Here is a 23,290-nt window from a genome sequence, read left to right on the forward strand (position 1 = left end):
GGTGTCATCAACTCCAAAGGGCCCTTGGTGGAAGTGGCTGGGAGAGGCCAGCGGCAGCTGGAGCCATGAATGACACTTTCTCATTTGTTCCTTTCCCAGTTCAACAAATGTTTAGCCTCGTTGCTGCTAAATGAACGTCTATGCACTCTTTGGCTCGGGGAAGCTATTTATTTTTAAGATTCCTGAATAGAATCAGGAGCAATTAACTTACTTTTGTTTCTGTTTTCTCCTAGTGTATGGGGAGCTAACCTGGAGCAAAGCAAAGAGCTGTTCGGCTGCGCGGGCGCCCGTGTGCTGCGTTCCTGATCCCGGCGGCAGCCGGGCTCAGCGGTGACGAGATGTCCGCCATTGCCAGGCTGCCCGGCGCCGAGCGGGAAAAACACCCGCTGTCTTCAGCCCGGCTCCGTTTCGGTGTGTCGCTGCCGACAGGGAGGGAGAAGCCAAGAGAAAAACGTGGAAAAAGGAACACAGCGGGAGTCGTGCCCCGTCGCGGCCGCTGCTGGACGGCGCGCGGAGAGGGCTCTGCTTGCTGGGCAGCCCTCTCCAGACACGGACACGGGTTGCAGCTGACCAACCCTCGGGGAAGGGCACACGCACACACGACAGGATTCCTCCTAAGGCCGAAAAGCTCATTGTTGGGTTTTTTGCTTGTTTCTTGTGTATTTTTTTTAGGGGGGGAGCGGCGGGGGGGAAGAATGTTATTGGATTTTATCAGTCACTATTAGAATAAACCGCGCCTGTACCAGAGGGAGCCCGTCTGGGCGCTGCCCTGGGTCCCACAGGCCGGCTGAGGTGTCTCCGCGGGTCCCACGGGGTTTTCTTCGCCACAAAACAACTCAAGATTCCACTCGACTAGAGGACTTCCCTGTTGCTGTCTTGAGACTCCCGCCTCTGCTGCGGGCTCGTCCCTATTAGCCGAATGTTTGATTCAGAACCCCTTTGGAAGACGCATAACGGGTGCTCTGTGTGCAGGAAGGCAGCAGCCACCCACCTCACAGCCTTACACCCCCTCCGCGACACCCCACGCTCGTTGCCCCGTCCCTCCCAGGGCCGCACTTGCTGCCCACTCACAAGTGCCTGGGGATTTGGCGTGACCCACGAGGAGCTCTGGCCCTCCACAAGCCTGGAAACACCCGGGGCCTGACCGGAGGGCCCCCTGGGACCCCAGGAAGCGTTGAGTGGGTGCCGCTTCTCCAGGGCCAAGGAGTGAGGCCGCTCCCCGGGGCATCCCCGAGGGCAGCCGCAGCCGAGGGCATCGCCGCCCCTGGGCGCAGCGCTCCCGGCGGCCGCCGCAGCCCGCTCGGGCCCGGCGCCGGACCCACAGTGGGAGCTGGGCCGCATCAGCGGCCCCCCCGCGGCGGGGAACGGGGCCGGGCTGCCCCCGCGGGACGGATCGGATCCGGCGAGGCCGTGGTGGGGCAGCGGCGGCGTCCCGCCGAGTGCGTCCCGCTGCGCCGGGCTGGAGGCGAGGGGCTCGGTGCACAGACCCACCCCGCCGCCTCTCCTCCGGGCTCCGCCTTGCCTTGTCCGTCGCCTTCGCGGGCCGGGGGAGAGGTGAAGCGATAGCTGAGGGGCGTTGAGCTCTTGGCTCCGGCGCCCCCTGCCCCGACGGCGAGCTCGCTGGCGGGGCAGCGCCGCTCGCCCACTACGGTCCCGACCGACTCCGGCAGCGCGGGGCCCGCACTCGCTCGTGGCTTCCCGTGGTTCGGTTTCAATGGCCCTTTTATGGCAGAAGCATAGAAGACGCAGGGGGCTGAATCAAACGAGATCGCTCCTGTGTCCTTGCCAAGGAGGTGGCCTCCACGGGGCCCTGGGACAGGGCGGCGAGGCAGCCGCTGGCTCCCTCGCACGGAGACTCGCAGGCGAAGTGGTGCTCGGCTCCCCGGCGGGCACGCGCCTCTGGCAGCCTGCTGGCGCTTCCAACAGGTGAATGAGAAGGCAAAGGGTGGCCCTTGCTGTCAGGCCAGCGGGGTTTGGCCGCGGCTGCCGGCGGCGCCCGGCTCCGGAGCTGTCACACAGATACTCACTGGCCTTCTCAAGCTTGGCGCTGCTTCACGGTTTCACAAATCTAGTTGCCAAGAAAATACATGAATTAATAAGAAGTGGAATGACCTTTGGAGTGCTGTCAGTTCTGTACCTGCCTTCTCGTGATAACTCCTGGGTTGCCTTTCTAATAATAACTTTTATCACATATTTCGAGTCTAATTTAATGTCTCTAAAATCACAAAGATCTTGTAACTTCTTCACGTTTGCATCATAGGGTTTTTTTCACTAGTTCCTTGCTCATCTCAATCTTACTGACACGCAATGTGCTCCACTTATGGGCTGTCCGGGTATCACGCTTCTTGAAATTTAGGTAATTTGGACCCATTTCAAGTCACAAAAATGGATAGTGGTTTGGGTTTTTTTGTGTTTGCGTGTTTGTGCTTTGTTGTTTTGGGTTTCTTTTCTGAATTTTATATATGATGTCAGGGCATAAAAAGAGTTGACTGCTCACTGAGGGACATGGAGCTGGGGGAACTCCTCAGATCAGCAGGACAGAGTCCCACCTGCCACGACTGGTCCCACCACCCTCATCTGGGAGCAGGGCAGGCCAGGGCAGGGGGAGAGCCAGTGGCAACCTCAAGTCCAGATCACTAACTTGGTTGTGAACAACAGGCTGGTCTGAAGTTAATCCATAGGTCAAGGTCTGAATCAACAGGGCTCATAAGCAAGCACAGGTGGGACTGTAGCTGAGCCAGAAACCAGCACTCCTACTCCACTGCTGGGGCAAGAGGCTGACAGAGCCGAGATGGGGTCTCTGGGAGGATGCTGTGGGTGTGGGTAACAGCTGAAGCCAGTCAGGACCATGAGGGTCTAGAAGTCCTCTTGAGGACCTGACAGGTGAAATTAATACACTTCAATTGTTCAAATTAGCAGAAAACCTGCATGTAGCAACAACTTGAGGCAGAGGATAAGTCTACAGGGGAGGTGAGTGTGAATCAGTATGTTTCTCATAGGGCTTTTGGCTAGCAGGGCTGGGCAGATGGGTTACTGTCAAGGGTGGCCTCCACTGAGGGGAATTCGACATCACTTCCTGGGCTACGCTGAAGACAGTGGCTTCCGTCCCAGCATTTCTAGTTCCCACTTCAGGCCCCCACACTACTACTGATTTCCTAGGGACAGTGCCCAGTTTGGATATCACTTCCAACCCTCCTGTCATCTCAAGACCTTAACAGCCTCCTGATGTCTTCTTCTTGGGAGAGCCCTGCATGGAGCTGGCATGCCCCTGCACTGGGAGACCTCACCTACCTTTACCTGTTTATAACTGTCTGCTTCACAGGGTCTTGGGGAGGTAAAGATGGTGGGGAGAGGGTAAGCAGGGTGATTGTTTGCAGAGACAAGTTCCCCCTAGGCCTGACCAGCATGATCTCTCTACTTCATTTGGTTTGGGAGCTGAATGTTTCATTGAATGGCCCGGCTCCCTCCACAACCTGCTGCCTGCCACTTTTGGTGACTGAGGATGCAGCTCCTGGCCCGACTGGACGCCCCTTACTAAGCCTGGGTTTCAGTCAGAGCCCATCTGGCCCTTTGAATTCTGTCTGCTTCCATGGACTGGCGTGTACAGAATGATAGAAAAGAGATACACAATTCTTTTAGCGCTGTCAAAGCCCAAACCAGCACAGCCCAGTGCTCAGCAGACGTGGTAATGTGAATGCCAACTGATGGAGGGAGCCTGCCGTCTGCACCCTGCCTGCATCAGGGCTCCAGCTGCCCTGTCTAGCAGCACCCACCTCCCACCCACAACACAGTTGCAGGCAGCCCGGGGTGGGTGCAGGGCCCAGTGCAGTAGCAACAGCACTCCTGGGCCCCACGGGCCCCTCTCAGTGAGCAGTCGGCCATAGCACAGAGATGAGACAAATGGCCATCCCTGCCAGCAACCACTTCTCCCTTCTTGCTGAACTGACCACAGCCCACATGCAGATGAGCAGGCTGGTTTGCTGCAGGTACACATTGTCACTCTGAGTTTCTCCCTAGACAAGCCAGAAGACGTGTAACTTGCCCTTCCCTGTATGGCTGAGCTTCCAAGTGTGCTGCAGAAGACTTTCCTTCCAGTTCTCATTCTCAATTCCTGCAGCCTCATCTGCTTGTGACAGACCCCTGAAGTCCTACAGTCTGTTCTCGTAGGGAAACTTCACATCAGCCTTGTAAATCCTCAACAATATGTCAGCAAATCCCTTCAACTACAACACTATGGCTCAACAAAGACCTCAGCAACCTTCCTTACTTCTTTGGATATCATTTGTTCTATTCTGTGTTCTTTCCATTTTTGTCTACACAAACCCAAGAACTAGTTATGTTCCTACAAAAATCCTGCTGCATTTTTTATAAGCTGCGTGAATTTTGTGGTGATGAAAATTTGAGTTCTTTCCAGCTTGTTTTGAGGGCCTAGGAAAAGGGGCAGTAGGCACTGTCTGTTTGTCTGCCAGTGAAGAGGTTTTGTTTGCTTTTTTTTTCTTTATAAAGGTATCATGCCCTTGGGTATTTGGTTTGTAGAGCTGATACATATTTGCTATAAATTGCTACAAAGCCCAAATACAATAATCTTTCAGAAAACCTTTTCTCACGAGGAATCATACAACAGTTCAAATAGTTTGAAATACTGGAAACATCTTTTAATCGTAGAATTCTATACAAACTTGGGTAGATACAGAAGTGGTCACAACAAAATGTGTTCTTATTGCCTGAAATTTTTCACAGAAATAGAAACATTGATGGCAAGCTTACTGACATCCAACATGATGAGATATCTTTAAACTTGCAAAATGAATAGACACAACAACATTCCTAAGTAGTCTGTATGTGTTTGACTGTCCTTTGAAGTCCTACTGCTTATCTACCGACTTCAAAATACAAAGAACCAAGATTAAAATTTTTAATGCACGTCACATAATAATGTAAAATTAAGCACAAAAAGGTAAACAAAGCGTAATCCTGAAAATACGCTATTTTTTAACCTAGGGCACTGACTTCTTTCAAGAATGATTTCCTGTATAGTTGTGAGGCACACAGTTTGTTTTCTGCACAGGACATCAATATCTGACGGAGATACAAGAACAAATGGCAATGAACAAAAGGGAAAGAAATGTAATCACAAGTGGAACTCAAACTCCATGCCAGTGTTTTTGCAGCCCTAAGCAAAGCTATACATTAAAATATGCTACAACCATTGTTCTCAAAAAGTCCTTGGCACTTTTCCTCTGAAAATCTTACTTTCATTTAAGAAAAAAAAAGGGAGCAAATTACATTTCTGCACCTATGTCATAAGGAAACTATAAATGCAACTACAAGGACAAGTTACCAAAAGAACCTGAAGCCAAAAATAACCCTGTGATGGATCCACGCCAAACCCCCACCCTCAGGCCATCACCCTGGAACTCCAAATGCTTGGTGAAAGAATATCATCCTTCTTCCTCATCACTGTCTTTCATAGTGATGCCCTGAAGTCCTCCCGCATCTGTGACAGAGACCGTGGCCTCCTCTACAGTCAGCCGGCTGTGAACGGTGTCGTAGGTTTTGCTGTTCAGCGTTCCCTCCAGCACGCCTTGCAACCTGAAGTCTCGGTAGGTTTTCTATGGCAAAAATAAGAAATCCTGAATTTGACTCCAGCAAGACTGAGCGGTTCTCCACTCTACGCTGCCCATTGCTAGTATGCCAGCAGAACATGCTAGATCACAGAATCACAGAGTGGTAGGGGTTGGAAGGGACCGCTAGTGATCATCTAGTCCAACCCCTTTGCTAAGGCAGGTTCACCTCGATCAGGTCACACAGGAATGTGCCCAGGTGGATGTAGAAAACCTCCAGAGATGGAGACTCCTCAATGTCCCCAGGCAACCTGTGCCAGGGCTCCATCACCATCACAGAACCTCATGTTCAAGTGGAACTTCCCGTGTTTCAGTTTGTGCCAGTTATGCCTTGTCCTGTCATTGGGCACTACAGAGAAAAGACTCCTCATCCTCTTGACATCTGCCCTTTAGCTACTTATAAACACCGAAGAGGTCTCCTCTCAGTCTTCTCATCTCCAAGCTAAAGAGCCCCAGGTCTCACAGTGTTTCTTCGTAAAAGAAATGTTCCAGTCCCTATCATCTAGTGTTTGCTAAAGGTTTTGTGGTCTTAGTTTCGGGGATGCGTGAGACTTGTGTAAACTCTAGAGAGTCCACAAGCCATACTCTGATGGTCATTCCTGTAAGAGATTGTTTTATGCACTTTCTCTAACTGTATGCAGAGTTTTCAATCACTTCCAATTATCTAATTTATTCAACAAGAAACCAACAATGAATTTTTCCAATACTTGGCTACAGGCAGTTTTGTCATTCCACAGAAAACGTGTGTAACTCTTTCACCGTAATATGACTTTACTCACATTTCTCTTTATATTTGTATGCCAAATGTGGAAAAATAAAATACATTTTAGATTATGATCTATATTCTATAATGCAAATATCAACTAACTTCAGTCAACTAATTTATATTCTAAGTCTTCCACGTTTTGACTCAAATATACTTTTTAAAAAAAATTTCCTTTTTTTTGTTGTTTTTTTGTTTTTTTCCTTCATTTGAGAACATTTTGTTTCCCTGGTATCCAGCCTTCCTATGAACCAGTAGATCCAACTTATTTCTTTGTCCTTCTATCAACTAAGAATTCTGAGTGAAATTATTTTACTCATTATGTTCAAGTGAACATATGGAAAGTCATCTGCTCTATCTTCCCTATTTTTCAGTTGTAACATATTTGAAATAACTTTTCCTGAAGTAAAAAGCTTAATAAGGATAAGGTGACCCAGCCAGTTTCTTATTTTGTGTTCACTGTTTCTATGAGTTCCCAATGCTTATGGAAGAGACTGTAGGAAAATGAAGATGGAAAACAACTAAGGGCTACCAGGCCCATTCCTCTGTTGGAGGAGACTGTGCACAACCTTTAGAGAAAGAAAATAGAAAAGAGCTGATCTCGTTTCACTCAATAGATCAGAAAACTGCAAAAGACACCTCTTAAAATGGGTAACATTCAGCTGGGAGAAATTTCTCCTGCCACTGTCTATGATGATTATTTAAACCTCGTCTGAATCACCGCAACCAAGATTTAGTTGACTTTCATAGGTCAACTTCAGAGTCAATGGATGCAGCTCATGTTTTGCTCACACACTTCTGCAAGTACCCTGCCTGGTCTTTTTCAAGTGTCACCATTGCATTCCCTTTTTATAACACTGCATTCAATTTCCTTTTATGCTGTTAACAGGTCCTATAGCAATTTCTTTCAGTTTTACATTGTATTCCTCCCACTCTCAGACCAGCACTCTCAGGTCCAGTCAATGCTCTTCTCTTGACATACTTTTGCAGGATAATAATGTTCACTTCCAAGCTTAATTTTTAATTTCTCTAACTTTCCTCCTGGTCCTTGACCCTTCTTTAGTCACATCTCTCTGCACGTGTCCCAGGCTTCTTGTGAACCAGGCTACCTAGTGCGCCAGGCTGCACAGGGAAGGCTGGATGAGTGCTGCTCATTCTCCCCAACTTCAGTTTTGTAAGAACTTCTTCTTTTAATCTCTCAGGTGATATTTAACTGGTATAATTTAGTCTGCTCATTCTTAGATCTTACTGGTTTTAGATCCTGTAACACAATTTTTCTCTCCCCAGAGGATAACTACCTCCAATTGAGAAGAGCTTGGAACCTTTCACAAGCTCCATTCATTTCGAAAACAAATTGGCACCTAATACAACAAAGAGTCAAATACTGTTCCCAGAGAACTCAGTTAAGGTCGAAACCAGCAAAGCTAATCTTGGCTGGTTCAGGGAGCCATAATGCCACCATTACTATGATTGCATTCTTGCATTGCTCTGTTATTTTCCTTTTAGCAAGTGACTCTTGAGAGTTGCAGTCACAATTCTGATGTCCAGGAGTTAAAATGCTTCCGACTTTACAGTCTTGTATGAACTTGGTAAGAAAATATTTTGAAGAAATCGTGATCACCATTGACAACAGGTGCTTCTTATTCCACAGGTATACAGGTACAGGTAACAAGAATGTTCAGAGTTAAACAAGACAGAACTAAAAGAGAAGAAATCTGAAATGGCTTTTTTGTCTCTTGCCTCAGGGTATTAACCGAGATCTGAAAGAGAGTTGGGAGGAAACTTTCTTTCATGGTAGGTTAACCCACAACTACCTATTGCGAGGAATTTACACTTTGCTCAGAAGCACTTGACATTAGCCAGTGTAAATGACTGGGGACTGGACTGCAAGCACAAGTATTTCTATTGACACTTATCCTGGAGTATGAAAGATTAGCAAATGCTATCCAATATATTGTTTTCCAATTCAACCTAATAATTAGATGTGTATAAAAAGAAAATAGTTACTTTTTGGGAGAGGGGAAAATGGCAAAAGAATGTTATTAGGTTGTTAAGGTAAAACAAAAAAATATCAGTAATTTGATAAAGAATCATTTATTTGGAATGCATTGCTGCACAGCTAGCAAAAATCTATTAATTCCTTGGTCACTGAGTCCAGAATGGATGACAATTACTAGCGTACCTATAATCAACATTAGAGGTTTTAATAAATTGATTTCCTTCTGAAATTTGCTAAACCTGTGAATTAAAAAATCAAATTAAAACTACATAAGTTCACAAATTTATTCCACATTTTAAAACTAGAGTGCTCTATAATTTTCCATGTTTATACTTTATCACTTTTGTCTCTTTGCTATGTGGTCTAACACACACATTTTGTTTACCTTCACTATCTTGATGAGAGTCTTCAGCTGGTAGATGTGAAGCTGAACGTCTAATCTATCAGCCAACCACATGCATATGACTTTCATGGAGCTGCTGTACCATTGCTGAAAAGAAGGATGAAAAAAAACCAGAGGAAACAACACCAAACAACACTGCAGTATTCATTTAACAGATTTGGTAATGAGAGGTAATGAAAATGATCACAGAAAGCACTTGAAGCCAACAATGATATAATTTCCTGTTAAGAGAATTGCATGGGTCAGTAGGAAATCAAATAACTTGACCTAGACTGTTCTTTACATGAATTAGCAACTGCCATTTTACCTTTCAGCCACAGAATTTCCCAGCAAAATAGTGTTATGCACGTTGCTATCTGTCGGTAAGAATGGATATTAACTACACAATTACATGACAGAATTGACAGCTAAAACAGCAAGGGGAATGACAGATAGGGTAGCTGGAGAGAGAGAATTTGCAATGCCTAGATTTTCCAATCCAAAGAGGGAAACTGCAGCACACACAGAATGCAGAATCTGTCACGCCTTTTTTTTTTTTTTTAAAATCACTTCTTTATTAAGTAAAAAAAAATCAGAATTCCATGGAAACTGTATTTAAGTATGATCAAAATATCACTCCTCAGTAAACAACCATGTTAAGGTTTAGTTTTATGTTAGTGACTAATTATAATTTCAGCCTAACTTATTTCCTTTTTATGTCTTAGGCATGGGTATGTTTTCATTCAAAGCTTCACACACGGACGGGGTAAGGATAAACTCTCTGCTGTTGGTGCCTATGTCCAGATCCAAATAACTACTACAATATTCCTTTCACATTAACTGGATTAAAAGAGATTTTACTAAACATAGTTGTAGCAGTTTTCCCCCTCCTCCTGTAAAATACTAACCAGATGTCATTTAGTCAAACTGTACAAAAGGAAGGGATATTTTTTTTTTTCATTTGTGCAGTGAGAGACTCAAAGAGTTTGTGTTGTAGCTCTGTTTCTAGTCTCTTTCCCCACAGTGGAGAGGCTTAAATTATTTTCTAATGTAATTATTTCCTGTGTCTTTACAAAAGACACAGATATGCAAAGAGAAGAAACACTGGGCATATTTTAAAATGCAGCATGTTTGGTGAGGTAGACATAGTGCAGTAATTCAAAGGAAAGATCTGATATGTCTCACTAGCCACCCTTGCATTAATAAATAAACCAAAATACATACTGAAAAAAATCAAGACAAATTGCTGGCTACTGGATATAACACAAGACAGAAACAGAGTTCTTTCACCAAAATGTAAGCTCTACGGAAAAAGCTTTAAAGACACACAGTAAATATACATAAACACTTCTTTTCCTTACAGGAAACCACCTCATCTTATTGTCACAATCAGTTTTAAAGATAAGTTTAAAACAAGACTTTCATATCATAACAGCTTCTGTTCACTTTCTTTAATGTGTTGAAAGGTAGCCAAATTATAAATCATTGGAAATAAATGAGTTGAACATTTTTTAGAGCTTCCCCTATTAATTTACTATTTGACAGAAGTGAACAAACACACCACACAAAATGCAGATAGCTGCACATTTCATACAAGTAGTTTGATTGATTCAGTAAAATGTGGGGCTGAGTATCCATAAAACACTGGGGTTTTTATCACTGACAACCTTATACTATTTACATTATTTCAACCTAAACTGCATGCTGACTTTGATTTCCTTTGTAAGTACCTGTAAAACATTTCTAATGTGACAGAGTTGTTACTCAGTGGCAGCCGTAAACTATATGCCAGGTGTTGTATGTATACAGATGTCCAGAAAATAAAACACAGTTGAGCTTATTCACTGGGGGGGACTCTACCAATCTGATAAACTGAGAAATTCATACGCCAGGCATTCTAACCCAGAATATCTACTGCTATTTGCAATAAGATGAGCCTAATTGTGATATTATCACTCAGACTCCATGGCTGGTAATCTTTAACATAATCATGGTAGAGCAAATGATTTTAAGAGCATAGTGGGGTTTTTTTTTTTTTTCCAAAACCGATATTATTCTATTAAAAAAAGCCCAGTATAACATCCATGAGGTATTTCATTTGTACCAGGGAGAAAGCAGAAGGGGCTGAAACTTGCTCACATGAGCAAACTGCAGACAGGAACGAAAACTCCGTGACTGGTTTCCCTGTGCAACTGGTTCCAGATCACTGAGAATACATCCAGTCCCACTATTCTGGCAAAATAGGTGTTTCAAAGCCCAGCCAGATAACTTTGGTGAAATGCATGCAGTAAAAACTAAATTCTTCGTACATACCTGTGGTGTATTTATATGGACTGAAAACAAAGCTACGGAATTGGATGGAATTCATTCTGCTACTCAAATTTGTGAATGGAAACAATATAACATGTTTTCCTGAGCGGCTCTGACACATCAAACTGTCAGTAGAAATGTTGAATTTGGTGATTGTGAAATGATACCATGCGACTTGGCTCTTCTGTCCACAGACCTTGTTCAGAAAAAACACAGCTGCTATTGTGTTGGAAACAAATGTATTCTTATCTGGAATTGTCACAGTATTTTTAATAAAATTCACATCCAGTATATCTTTAGAGTCCTCCCAGAGGTACTTGTGGATAGGAATCCTGTTCACTATTGGCCTTGCACTCACTAGTTTTGATCACTTAGCATAGGCTGAAGCTGGCTAAAGGTAAATCTGGGCTTCACAAGAAGAAAAGTAAATATTTCCCTGTCGCTTCTTTCGGAGCCTGTTAAAATGCACAGGGCCACAAATGCCTCTCAGAGGTGGAATCCCAGGCCACACATTTTGACAACCATGAGCATGTTACAGAGGCAGAGATGCATCTACTGTGATTTACAGGAACACGTTGCAAATGAAAAAGCTCCAGTGATTAGATAATGATCCTGAGATTACACAGTTTTAAAGTAATAATTTTAAATTTCTTAAGTTTAAATTTCTTAATTTTTAAAATTTTCCAACTGGTGTTAAGAAAAAGCCCCTTTCCCACTAGCAGCAATAGCACTGGGAGGACAATGCGACTCTTGCAGATGTCGATCATATGGTATTAGTGCCGTATTCTTTGCTGCTGTCTGTGCAAGAATAAAGCAGTAAGTGTTTATTACATATTTTTTTCACATCAGCACGTAACAGCAGCCAACCACTTTAACAAAAATATGTTTGCCTCCCAGTTTCCCCCCACCTTTTCTTATTCATAGCTCATCCAGCTCCTGTAAGGGCATGCATTACTCACTTCATTTTCCTGAGATACCTCTTTTAAAGTAAAAAATAAGGGAAAAGGAAAGGCTAGGGTTGACTCTGTGAGACCCCTGTATTTATTCACACTTATTGTGCATGACTGTAGACTGGTAAATCATATTAGCAGCCCATCTCCCCATCAGGCTGCTACTTGCTTTCCAGCCCTGGGAAGGCTCAACAAATCAACAGGAGCACGGAAAACAGAACATCAGTCTAATCTAGTGTTTAAGGTGAAGTTTTCAAACCCAATCTAAGAAGATCTTTAGAGCAAGCAACAAGCTGAAGGGCTCAGAAGGTGGTATTGACAATGAAAGAGTGTTGAAATATTGAGAAGCGCAGCACTTGTGCATTTTTAATAACAAGAGGGTCAACAAGGACACAGCTCCCTCAGTGCCAATAGTTGCCACACCAGGGCTATAAACGCTCTCAGTTCATCAGATTTCTTAAACAGTTCATCAGCTTTCTTAAACACCCTAAACCCCCTCAGCGGACCTTTAGTCTTAAATTAACAAACCAAAGCAATGAAAGAGGGTGCAGCTTGAATGGCCAGCATTGATCCCCAACGGGGCTCGGCTCGGCTACAGGCACTGAAAAACTCTCTCCATTGTCGGGAGGAATTGACAAACCTCCTCGCCTAAATAGTCCAGCTGAGGCGGGCTGGAGGCACGCAGCTGTAAAGGGCTCCCCTCGCCCCGCTCCCAGCGCTCACAATGCGCCAGGCATGAGCTCTTTGTCAGGCCCAGACTCTGCAATTTTCTAACAAGGATTAAAGTTGTTTCTCGGCAGGGCCGGTGAAAAGCGATTTAGCAACATACCGTGCTTTCTTCAGGCAAGTTAAAGAGAAGTAGTTAAGGAATTTCATTATTCTGTTGACCAGTGGAAATAGAAAACAAATATATTAAATATTCACCATCTTTCTGGGTGCCTGAGCTATAACATTCGCAGAATGGTTCAATTAAATATAACACTTATCGGCTGAAAGCAAGCACTTCAGATTTATTTTTGAAGTTTTACAAAAAGGTGCAGCTGTTTGCCACCTGGAAGGAGGCTCAATACATACTAATACACAATGCTCCAGTCCTTCTAGGGCTGGTATCCCTAACGCCCAAGACACAAGACCCCGTCGAGTTTCTGTATCTCGCCTGCTCTTGATAAATGGGCACTGTCAAAATGCTTTTTTTCTCATGAATATGGCAGGGGGAACAGCTTTTCTAGGAACCACATTTTATCTTTCTAGTGAAGCCTATTGATCAGGAATTGAGTCGCTCAGATGACAACGGGATGTTTTTACTTCCTCCAGCTTTACTTTTCCCACCGGGAACAATAACAGAAAGTATTCTCCTCACTGAAGAGACTGTACATCAATGGCAACATAAACTGAAATGTGTAAGAAATGCTACGAGCACATTAAATATGAAGTGCTAAAATGCCCAGTTCTTATTAAAAGGCTGTGCTATTACATTGCTTCAGGGTTTTGGTAGCTAGCATTACTAGGGAACTTTTAGAACATTTTAAAAAACTGTTAAATGATGAAAGAAAAAACAAGTTATTCCTTAAAAATGCAAACAGTAAAAGTCAGAAAAAAGTTCCTGTTTTAAGTTTCATCACTTGTTTTCTTCTTTGTAAAATACAAATAGACACACTGTTCTCCTTTGTTGAATGTTAATGATAATGAGGGAACTGAGTATTATATGTAAGGTCTTTGCAAATACCCTGAGGTTTAGAAGTTATAACTGTATTTTAAAGTTTAAGTGGAGACATCATGCACCTAAATGAGGATTTTTACCTGAGCAGAGAGCTCATAGACTCTTCTGAAGGCTGTTAAGCCTTGGTAACTCTTAAAAAAACAGAACCCCAAACCTGTGGAAGGATTTCTTAACCTGTGTGCCATCATGATACATCAGAAGGGCATCTGCATCTTGTAAATTCACACAGCAACACCAAACTAAGAAGTTTAGTCATAAGAAAAAAAGAAACCATTCAAAATATATTTATGCTTTCTGCAGAAATGGAAAATATTTGTTGCAAACCAAATGTAACAATGAAGTAACCTTGCAAAAGATGTTTATACTTTTCCCTTGGGTTTAGGTAGCCTTTTGGTTAAGAAACCCTGAGAAACCTTGAAGACTGAGGCAACTGTAGGCAGACATAGAAAAAAAAATGTTGTATCAGCATCTAGTGATTTTGTTTGTACTCTCTTCCTGCCTTACAAATTCCAATTCCTGACACCGGTGATTTACAAACTGATCAAAAAGTCCATTGCTTCTGCTGCAGGGAGGGAGACTAGAACTCAATTAGTGATGTAGTGCCCTCCCACCACTCCCTTGTGCTGTATCTTCACTCTCTTGAGAGGGACAAATTATCTCATTGATGACTATTTTCTAGATTGCACTCATAGATGTGGACTAGTCTGTGAGGCTCTTCCAGTTGCATTTCCAATATGAAAAACCATGTCAGTGACAGTAAAATGAAAGAACAGAAGCTGGGGAAACTTCAGACATGAGAAAGCTTTTATGCAAGAACTTTCCAATCCCACTGTCAGCTCCAAATAGCTTTATGGTGACAGCCACTGCCCTGCAACAAGTCACCCAACCCCACAAGAATGTGTTTTCTCATTATATATAGCCTCATAGCACCACAACACAAAATGTTGAGCTAGATTTGACTCTGAGTACTCAAGTTTACAGTGACATCCCTTAAAAAATATGCTCACCAAAATTCAGACTTTTACCTTTGCGCAAAGGTGGTATTTTTGTGTGTATGTGACAAGGTTATTGTTCTGAATCAGAGAATTTTACGTTATTGAGATGTGCTTCTATGTTAGAAACACTAATACAGTTGGCAGAAGTGGTCACTTAGCTGGCCTGACTGTGGAAATAAAACTTACACCATCTCCAGATACAGTAAGTACCAACACAATTTTCAAGTATGCTCATAGCCTGGCTCTCCTCACAGCCACCCTAATGCTTCTGGCCATTGAGTTTCTGCAAAGACAGTAATCTTTCTGCTTAGAACCTCGAGAAGTTTACATTATTTCTCTGAAAAATGAAAAAAAGTCTCCAGTTTTTGATTTAAAGTACTGCTAAGACCAGGGGAAAAAATTTTACATAGCACAATTTTCGTAGCAAAATGAATACAGAAGGAAGCAGCTGACATTACGTCTGTGCTGAGTTTGAGCCCTGTCTCCACTTCACAGTCACTGATCAAGCTCTTCTTACCTACATGTTCACTGCCTGTACATTTACTGTATCAGGACACATTACTTTTCTTGTTATTTATAGGACATAAAATGCAACCAATACAAATATAACACAGAAAGGATGTTTTAACGTACTTTAGCTTTCATCTAGCACATTAATATGCAGACATCAGATCTAGAAAGTTTGGGGGCTTAATTTTGCATTTCTTCAGCGTTCAAAGAGAACAATATTGGTTTGGGGAGTGACTACGATGCCACTATTTTTATTCCTTTTGCATTTTTTCCTCCCTAGGAATTTTCACTCAAAAAACCTGAAAGAAATGAAGACTAAACTGAGTGTAAGTAGAAAATCCATGTGGTTAGCCCTGTTGGAACTGTGGGGTTAGCAGGCAGTACAAACAAACAAAAGTTTTCCTCTGCACTGAAACAGATGTTTACAGGCTCTTCATCTGGAAAATGCAAATGATTAAATCAACTCTAAGTTTAATATGAATGTATTATCTCTGCTCCCTATTTTGCTTCGGTTTCTTACCACATTTTCACTCAAGGACCTGTCCAGAAGTCCCGGAGTGTTGCTCTGTCACTCATATCTGCAATAATGGCCATAAGCCTTGAGTTCCCTCACATGCTCTTATTTGCACAGAGCCCCTGACAGACATCTCTTCTATCCCGCCAGTGTTCTACACTTCTAATGTTTGGCACTATTTATTAATCAAGGCATCTTCCTGGAAATGTCTAGGGCTTTTCATCCACTTTCTGTGTTTTGCTTCCTCCTCTAGACTTTAAAACTTTTGAGCTTTGGCTTGAGAAATGTGCAAAAATGTCTAAATTACACCTACATGTAACGGGAAAGGAAAAGTGAGAAAGAAACCACATACTACTGTCTGCCTCAAGACTCATACTTCTTGTGACAAAGGTATCCAGACCAAGATTTCTTTATCTTAGTAATTTCAAATTGCAAACTCTGTTTGGTACAAACCACATCTTTCTTTTCCTTCCCTACCTCCTGCCCCCTCCCTCCCCTCCTTTTTGTGTGTGTGTGTGTGATTGTAGCACACTTTCCTCTTGCACCCTTGCCTGGCCATGGAAGAAAGGATTTCTTCCTTCCAGAGGGACTCTTTCTTTGGCTTCTTTCTGCCTTTTTTTGTGCCATTACTCCAATGAATCTCTCAGGGAGTTCAAAAAACATTTTGTTTTTCTTAAGAATGACTAATTCAAGAAACAAAACACTTTAATCTCTAGTCAGTCTCTTCCCTGCCTGTTTCAATAGGGGATTCCCACTGTCACTCCCAAAGCAAATGGGAGAAAAAGGAAAGGAGCCCAACGGAAAGAGGAACCCAAACCCTGGCAGGAAGACCCTGTTCAGCAGGACTCATGACAACAAACAAGTGAACAGTTGCTGGATGAGATATTTTGGTGATACAAGAAAAGAAATTAGGCAGGCTAGTTTTCAGAATTCAGTATTGAGAAAAGAGAATGGGGCTCACTTAGAAACATGTTAAGAATCTTTGGAATTTCTAGGCAAAAGGGATATTGCCCTAAAATAACAAAAGAACATCTAATATATGTAAAGCTTATATTTTAGGAGGAAAGTAAATTTTTCATATTTCAGGCCTATAATTGGAAGCTGCCTAGTTGCTATGGGAGTGCTGTCAAATCACAAAGAAATATGCACTTTTAATACAAAATAAACAGTACTCATCTTTCCCTAAATTTTATAATGGTTGCTAAACAGCAATTTACAATAATTACACTACTTTATAATGTTTGTGACCTTTGTTTTTCTCCAGTCTTCTTCACATATGGTGGATGCACTTGGAAACTGGAAGCCTGCAGAATTAGACATGCATAACTTCCTTTTGCATCTAGACATCTGTAATGCTGCTGTTCTGATTTTAAACACTAGGTACTAGCGTAATGGTCATGACTGTGAGAGACTAGCAGCACAAACAGTTTTCCTACTCCACTTTGGATACACGGTGCATCTGTGAACAGTACTTCCATAGGTTATTCTGGTGTTAAAACTCTCTGAAGAAAACACTGGCAGTCTCACTACACTGTGTGTTGTGTAGCAATTTGGGTGTATCTGCAAACATCCTCCAGGGCACAGAATGGGGAACATCAACTGAGTGACCTTGAAATGAACTCCAGTTTGGATCCTCAAAATAAACAAATGAACATAATGCAAGATGACCAAGTTGTTACTAGCTATAACACTAGTCTCTTGCAATCAGGCTCCAGTTTTCCAAATCTTATGAACGCACTTAACTGCACAAATGCTTAGCAGTCTTCCCAAGTGCGTGCATGAAACCAGTAAGGTGTTAAAAGTTCCAGTTTCATCCTCTCTGTAAGGTATGTAACTGAGATACCTATGCCTGCTCTTGCCCAGTCATACAGGACTCCCTGGGTAGTCCCTAGAGTGAGATATCAGCAAAGGATGATTCGGAGAGTTGGCAGCATCTTCCTCTGAGCTGCACCTCTCCCTTTAGGCAAGAATACTCTTAATCCCTGTACCATGGACCAAAAGTGAGACAGACCAAAGTCTGCGTTGTAGTTTTTACGTACTGACTCACATTAGTAGCTCATCCTAGAGTTTAGACTCCTTTCTCCATGCGGAATGAGGTCAAATGAGTGAATATTTACAGGCAGCTCATTTCTTTCCACCTCAGCGATCCTGACTCGTCATCCATTTGCTCTGTGTGTTGTGGCAGTGACATATGGGGGCTGGATGCAGTGGTGAAGTTGAGAGGGACTTGGACAGCCCCAGAGCCACTCCTCTCCCACACTGCATCTGCCGGGCACCATGCTGAGCAGCGCTATGTGAGCAGGGGCCCAGCCTCCTGCCTTCCTCTTGCTTTTCTCCTCCCCTCAGCTCTTTAGAGAAAGTGACTTTGGATTGGACAGGTGCCTGGTTTGCTCCTTTCCATCTCTGACCCTATTTCCTGCATGCACTCCTTCAGCTATGCAGATTTTACAGCTGTGTCACTTTTTTTTTTAGCTGATTTTCCTTTTCATTATTTGTACTGTTGTGTTTTTTTTTTTTTTTGCACATGTAATAAACACTTTTAATACAGTTCCCCTTGATCAGGTTAAGCTCTTTCCACTGATGAATCACTGACTTTGTCAGAGCACTCTGCAGCATCCTAGCTGGTACTATTTTGATTTATGACACAGCAACCTCTTTCTGTTACTCCAGACTCACCACAGGAAATCTAGATTATTCTTACGCTTTGTGGCACTATTTTCTTTAGTACGATCAACAATGTGGATGTGTGTCTGTTTGCAAACACTTTCGCAGAGTTTCACTCAATTTTCTTTTTTAAACTAAGCTTCACTCAAATAAAATACAAGTATAAATACCAAACCCACAAGTAAGGTTTGAGAAGCCACAAGGTTCTCTTGCTGTTTATATGTGTGTGAATTACAGTACATCAAGAAATCAATATTCCGTAGATGGTGCTTGTGCCTGGCACTTCATGGTGAACAAACATTAGGTAAGACAATATAAATGGTACAATCCTTATTGATTTCTCTTGACTGTGTAGAATGTGAAAGCTGCAGCCACAGTTAACACTTACTGACAGACTCATCTAAAGTTTCAGTGCTGTTTTATATTTTTATAGTTGTCCACGCTCAATTGATTCCATTAAGTTGCTAGACACATTTCAAGCCATCCAGATAAGAAGAAAAAAACCACGCAGTGCCTGGAATGAGATGCTGATAATTTGTGCCTAGCAGGATAAAAAGGTTAAAGGACTAAATTGTGCCTGGATGTTGGAAGGAGTTCTCTTTTATTTGACAGAATTGTTATTGTTTTTACTGAATGGATACTGTGAGTGATGGATAGATGCATTTAACTAAGTTAAATAAATGAATGAACAGTACAGAGTAGAATTGTCTATGGGGAAACTGTACTGGAAGCTTCCAATGTCGTAGCCCCTCCCCAAACAAACAAGCAAAACCCCCTTGTAGTTCCACCCCTGACTGATAAAATTACCTCAGAAAAAGTGGGCTTCTCACACAAGTCAGGGAAATGAGGGGGTAGAATAGTATAAGAAATTCTGAATATCAGGATATGAGATTCAGTGTCCTGAAAAATAATTCTCTATTTCCCTTTTATACCCAAAGAGCTCTTTTAGCAAGATACCAGAATATCTGTTTCATAGTTTCCTACTCACCTGCTGGGAAGATTTAAATAATATGATCGAATTAGTGTGAAAAAGGTGTCAGACATCCATTCCATGAATACTAAATGCAGACTGGACTATGGGATACCTAATGCCTGGAGAAAACACTTTTTATATCTTTTTGGGCTGTTTGGTACTCAACAAGATGGAAATTCGGAAATTAAAAATGGCATAAAAAAATGAAGAAGTAGGGAAATCTATCATATCAAAAACATATGAAAACCAGCCATTGTGCTATGGTTTCCTCTAGAGAAAACACTCTCAGCTACTGTTCAAAACAGCTTACAAACTGCTGAATATTCTGATCTTGAAGCAGCAAATTCTGAAGCACATGCTTTGCTTTGAGTGTGTTGTGGTCCTATTGATTTCAACAGTACTGAGCTTTGCTGGATTCATAGCAGCATAATCAGCTCCCTCTAAGAGTGGGCATTCCTTTTCTCAGTGTATTCCAGAAAAAAACCCCACCACAAAAAAACCCTTTAGATGCTCTATGAAATCAGAGGGAGGTTGCATTTTCCAGCTTTCAAATGAACTGTTGTTCTTTTATAGGGATTTCTATCTCCAAAAAATGAGGTGAATCTACTTGAAAATATCAGGAACAATTTTGTGAACTTTGAAACGCCAGTGAACAGTTAAATTTGCAAGATGATGTTTCCATCTTGCAGAACAGTTTCATTTACTTGAGCATGTTAATATAATTCACTTTTTCAGTCCACATTTGGTGACACTGCCTACAGTTTTCTCTAAAAATCTTTATTTTTCCCAAAAAGACTTGACAAACTGTTTTAAAATTACAAGAACGTCTTGAGATCAAGAGAAAACTGTAGAGTGGTTTCTCATATCATGAGCTTTCTATTTTCCCTACAAAATATTAGACGTAATTAAAGGTGAGTTAAGACTTTGGTGAAAATCTAAAGAGCATCGGCAAATCTGAGCACTGCTCAGCTTTTCAATTGCTTTTCTACTTCTCAGTTCTTTTAAATGGTTTTCTATGGCAGGAACATTTTTCTTAATTAGTCACAGCTAATTAGTGTTCTGGCATAGACAAGTAATCAGAAATGTCAGAGCTGCAAGGCTACATCTCCCTAATCCTTTGATAATAATTTAGCCTCCTGGGAGGGCCTCAAGCTGCGGTAAGTAGTGGCTGACAATAAGGCAAAATTAGGTGGGCAGCAGACCATTAGGATAGAAAAATAAAAAGCACTACCAAATCCTGCTGAGCACCATCAGGCAACTAACTACACTGCCAGATGAGGTGCCTGTTTAAGCCTGTGTTGTTAATTAGCTGATTCTACCAGACCTGCCACATATGTCCAGGTGCATCATGCAAAGATGTGTATTTCTGGGTTTGCGCCAAAGGACAATTTTGCACTGTGATCAAATTTCAAGAATCTGAGAAAGAAGCCCACATATTTCTTGAAGATTATTCTGAGTTATCAAAGAAATAAGAAGATCAACAAGCTACAATCCATTTTTTAGTCTCTTTTAAGTAATTAGGCATGGTCCTCTCATGTTTCTCAGAGGTTAATACAAACATAGCTTTCGATTCAAATGTGGCCTTTAACCAGTCCTACCTAGTCTCAACTTGCCGGAGTTGCCTTGGCATATAATCTAGATCAAAAAGTAGATCCTTTGTCAAATCACACACTTGCAAGTAATTACAGAACAAGGAAAGAGAAGATTACTTATTATAATTAATGTGACGGGAAGCAATTTGAGAAAAAGAAAAAAAAATAAAATTGTTCTATAAAAACATCATTGAATAGAAAATACTACAGGAATAGTGCTTTTGAGGTAGACGTGGACAGCACAAGGAGTCGGTGCAAAAGAAAACTCAGGTGTGTAACCCCATCGGAAGATGAACTCACTCGCCAGGAAGAAGTATTTGCACATTTTTAACACTTTTTCTTTTTTGGTGAAAGGTCAGAAAACTTATAGAAATGACTCAATTGAATAAAGCATTTGCTAAAAACGTACTTGCGGATATGATGGCAAACAGAAATGAATTGGATGAGTACTTCATATCTCCATTTAGGCAGAGAATGAAGTACATGACATGGTAATCTTTGGAGAATAATTACTACCTCAAATAACCTCAAGTACATCATTGAACTTAAATAGTCCATCCTTGCTACTAATGGAAAAGGAAAATAATGGTTGTGATATGTGAACACTACTAGCCTTTACTTAACATTCCAGACAAAATACAAGCATTTTTTCAACAGAAAAAGAATATCACATTACATCTGAACTTTTGAAATACAAAAGCCAAAAGCAGCTACATAAATCTGGAGTGCTTAAACATTAATACTACTCATAAAGATGTTCAGTCTTTCTGCACTCCAAAGTACGCTGTGTGAGTTTCCTGCCATTAATATCTCTTACACTGCTTGTTGAATCGTTACCCTGCACGAGGTCACAACCCCAAGGACATTCTTCTAGATGAGCAGTCCCTGTGAAGTCAACAGGACTACTCTGACACACCACACCACTTTAACACCCAGAAGAGACGGAGAGATGGATGCTCAGGGCCAAAGTCAACATCTGCTAACAGGTGCCATATTATACAAGGTAATGAAAGGAACTATTTGCCAAAGATGACCTTTCCAGGGTGTACGTTCGGACTATTTTATGTGTTTATGGTATACTTGTGCACAGGCTTCCCAGAAATTAGAGCCTGAAAAAATTGGACAAAAGTTGTATTGATGGCTAAACACTGGTGTGTTAAAACTGTTCTCTTAAATCATCTTTTATTTCTCAAAGCAGCAATCAATTATTGTGTAAAGATTTCATTGTATATATCACCTTAATAAAGAAGGAACCATAAATCTTTTTATACTGGAAGTTTTTCACAACAGACCCAACGCAAATATAACCTGTAAGATAATGCTTTTACTGGCAAATAAACTAAACAGGATTTTGAAGAGAAAATAATTGAAATGATTTTTTTTCTGTGTTCAGACAAGAATATCCACACTTCACGTGCAATTAACAGGTACAAGGAACCGAGAATCTACCCAAGTGGCACTTAGGAACTATACATTACTACAGAAAGCTAGTATTGCATCAATGTTTTAAAGAGTGTTTTATGCAAAATGGCTCATCTTTTTAAAGGTGGCTTGTTAACAAAATTCAGTTATGTTTGAAAATAAACAGTTTTAAGTTTTAATTAAAAAAAATTGTTTAATGTAATAACAAATCCTCAGGAGTTCAAGACTTTTTAGTCCTGTCTTAAAAATTCAGGTAGAAACATGAATCTAAGTCTAATCAGTGATGATAACCTGTCATGTTTACAGACGTGGCACTGCATTTACTAAGGTTTATGGTACAACTCCCATTGACTTTGGTACAGGAGTACCAGAATCCATGGGAATTTCATAGTTGGATATTTTTTTTATCTGTTAATTTTGTGATCTTAAACACAGCACTGTTCTTTGATAGGCTGCACAATCAGCCTATAGAGCCTTGATGGATACAGCATCCATCAAACAGTTATCTTAATAAATAAGAGTGGCCCTAATAACAATTAGTAATACTTTAGATTTATTTAGATTTTTTACTTTAGATTAGATTTAGATTGAATACTTTAGATTTTTAGGTTTTTGTAATCATATAAGCAATGCTTCCTTTTAAGATTCACCAGCTGCTACCTTTAGAGTCTTATAGCAACTAGGTTTTGCTATATCACTAATTTTAAAAACCCTTCAAAAATCATAGGCAAAATCTTATTCAGTCATACTGTTCTATATCTGAAATAATCTCAGGAGAGGTGAGTTAACACAGTAAGATGCCTTTAAGTTTCTGCATGCTATGAGACTGTAACATGTTTGTTAACGTGTTTATCTGAATCTGTCCAATTGGT

The 23,290-nt window shown here is 41.6% G+C and overlaps 1 protein-coding gene across 1 annotated transcript in view; it reads right to left on the reverse strand.

Moving 5' to 3' along the window:
- Nucleotides 1-4,649: 4,649 nt before the first annotated feature.
- CADPS2 (calcium dependent secretion activator 2) overlaps nt 4,650-23,290 on the reverse strand; it is a 303,420-nt gene continuing 284,779 nt past the window's right edge. The window contains exons 27-28 of the mRNA XM_062017907.1: nt 8,772-8,876; nt 4,650-5,612 (exon numbers count right to left, since the gene is read on the reverse strand). Of these exons, the coding sequence (XP_061873891.1) occupies nt 5,442-5,612; nt 8,772-8,876 (276 nt within the window). The 3' untranslated portion in view covers nt 4,650-5,441. The remainder of the gene's footprint in view (nt 5,613-8,771; nt 8,877-23,290) is intronic.

Source organism: Colius striatus, chromosome 1 (assembly GCF_028858725.1).
Source record: "Colius striatus isolate bColStr4 chromosome 1, bColStr4.1.hap1, whole genome shotgun sequence".
Taxonomy (NCBI): Eukaryota; Metazoa; Chordata; class Aves; order Coliiformes; family Coliidae; genus Colius; species Colius striatus.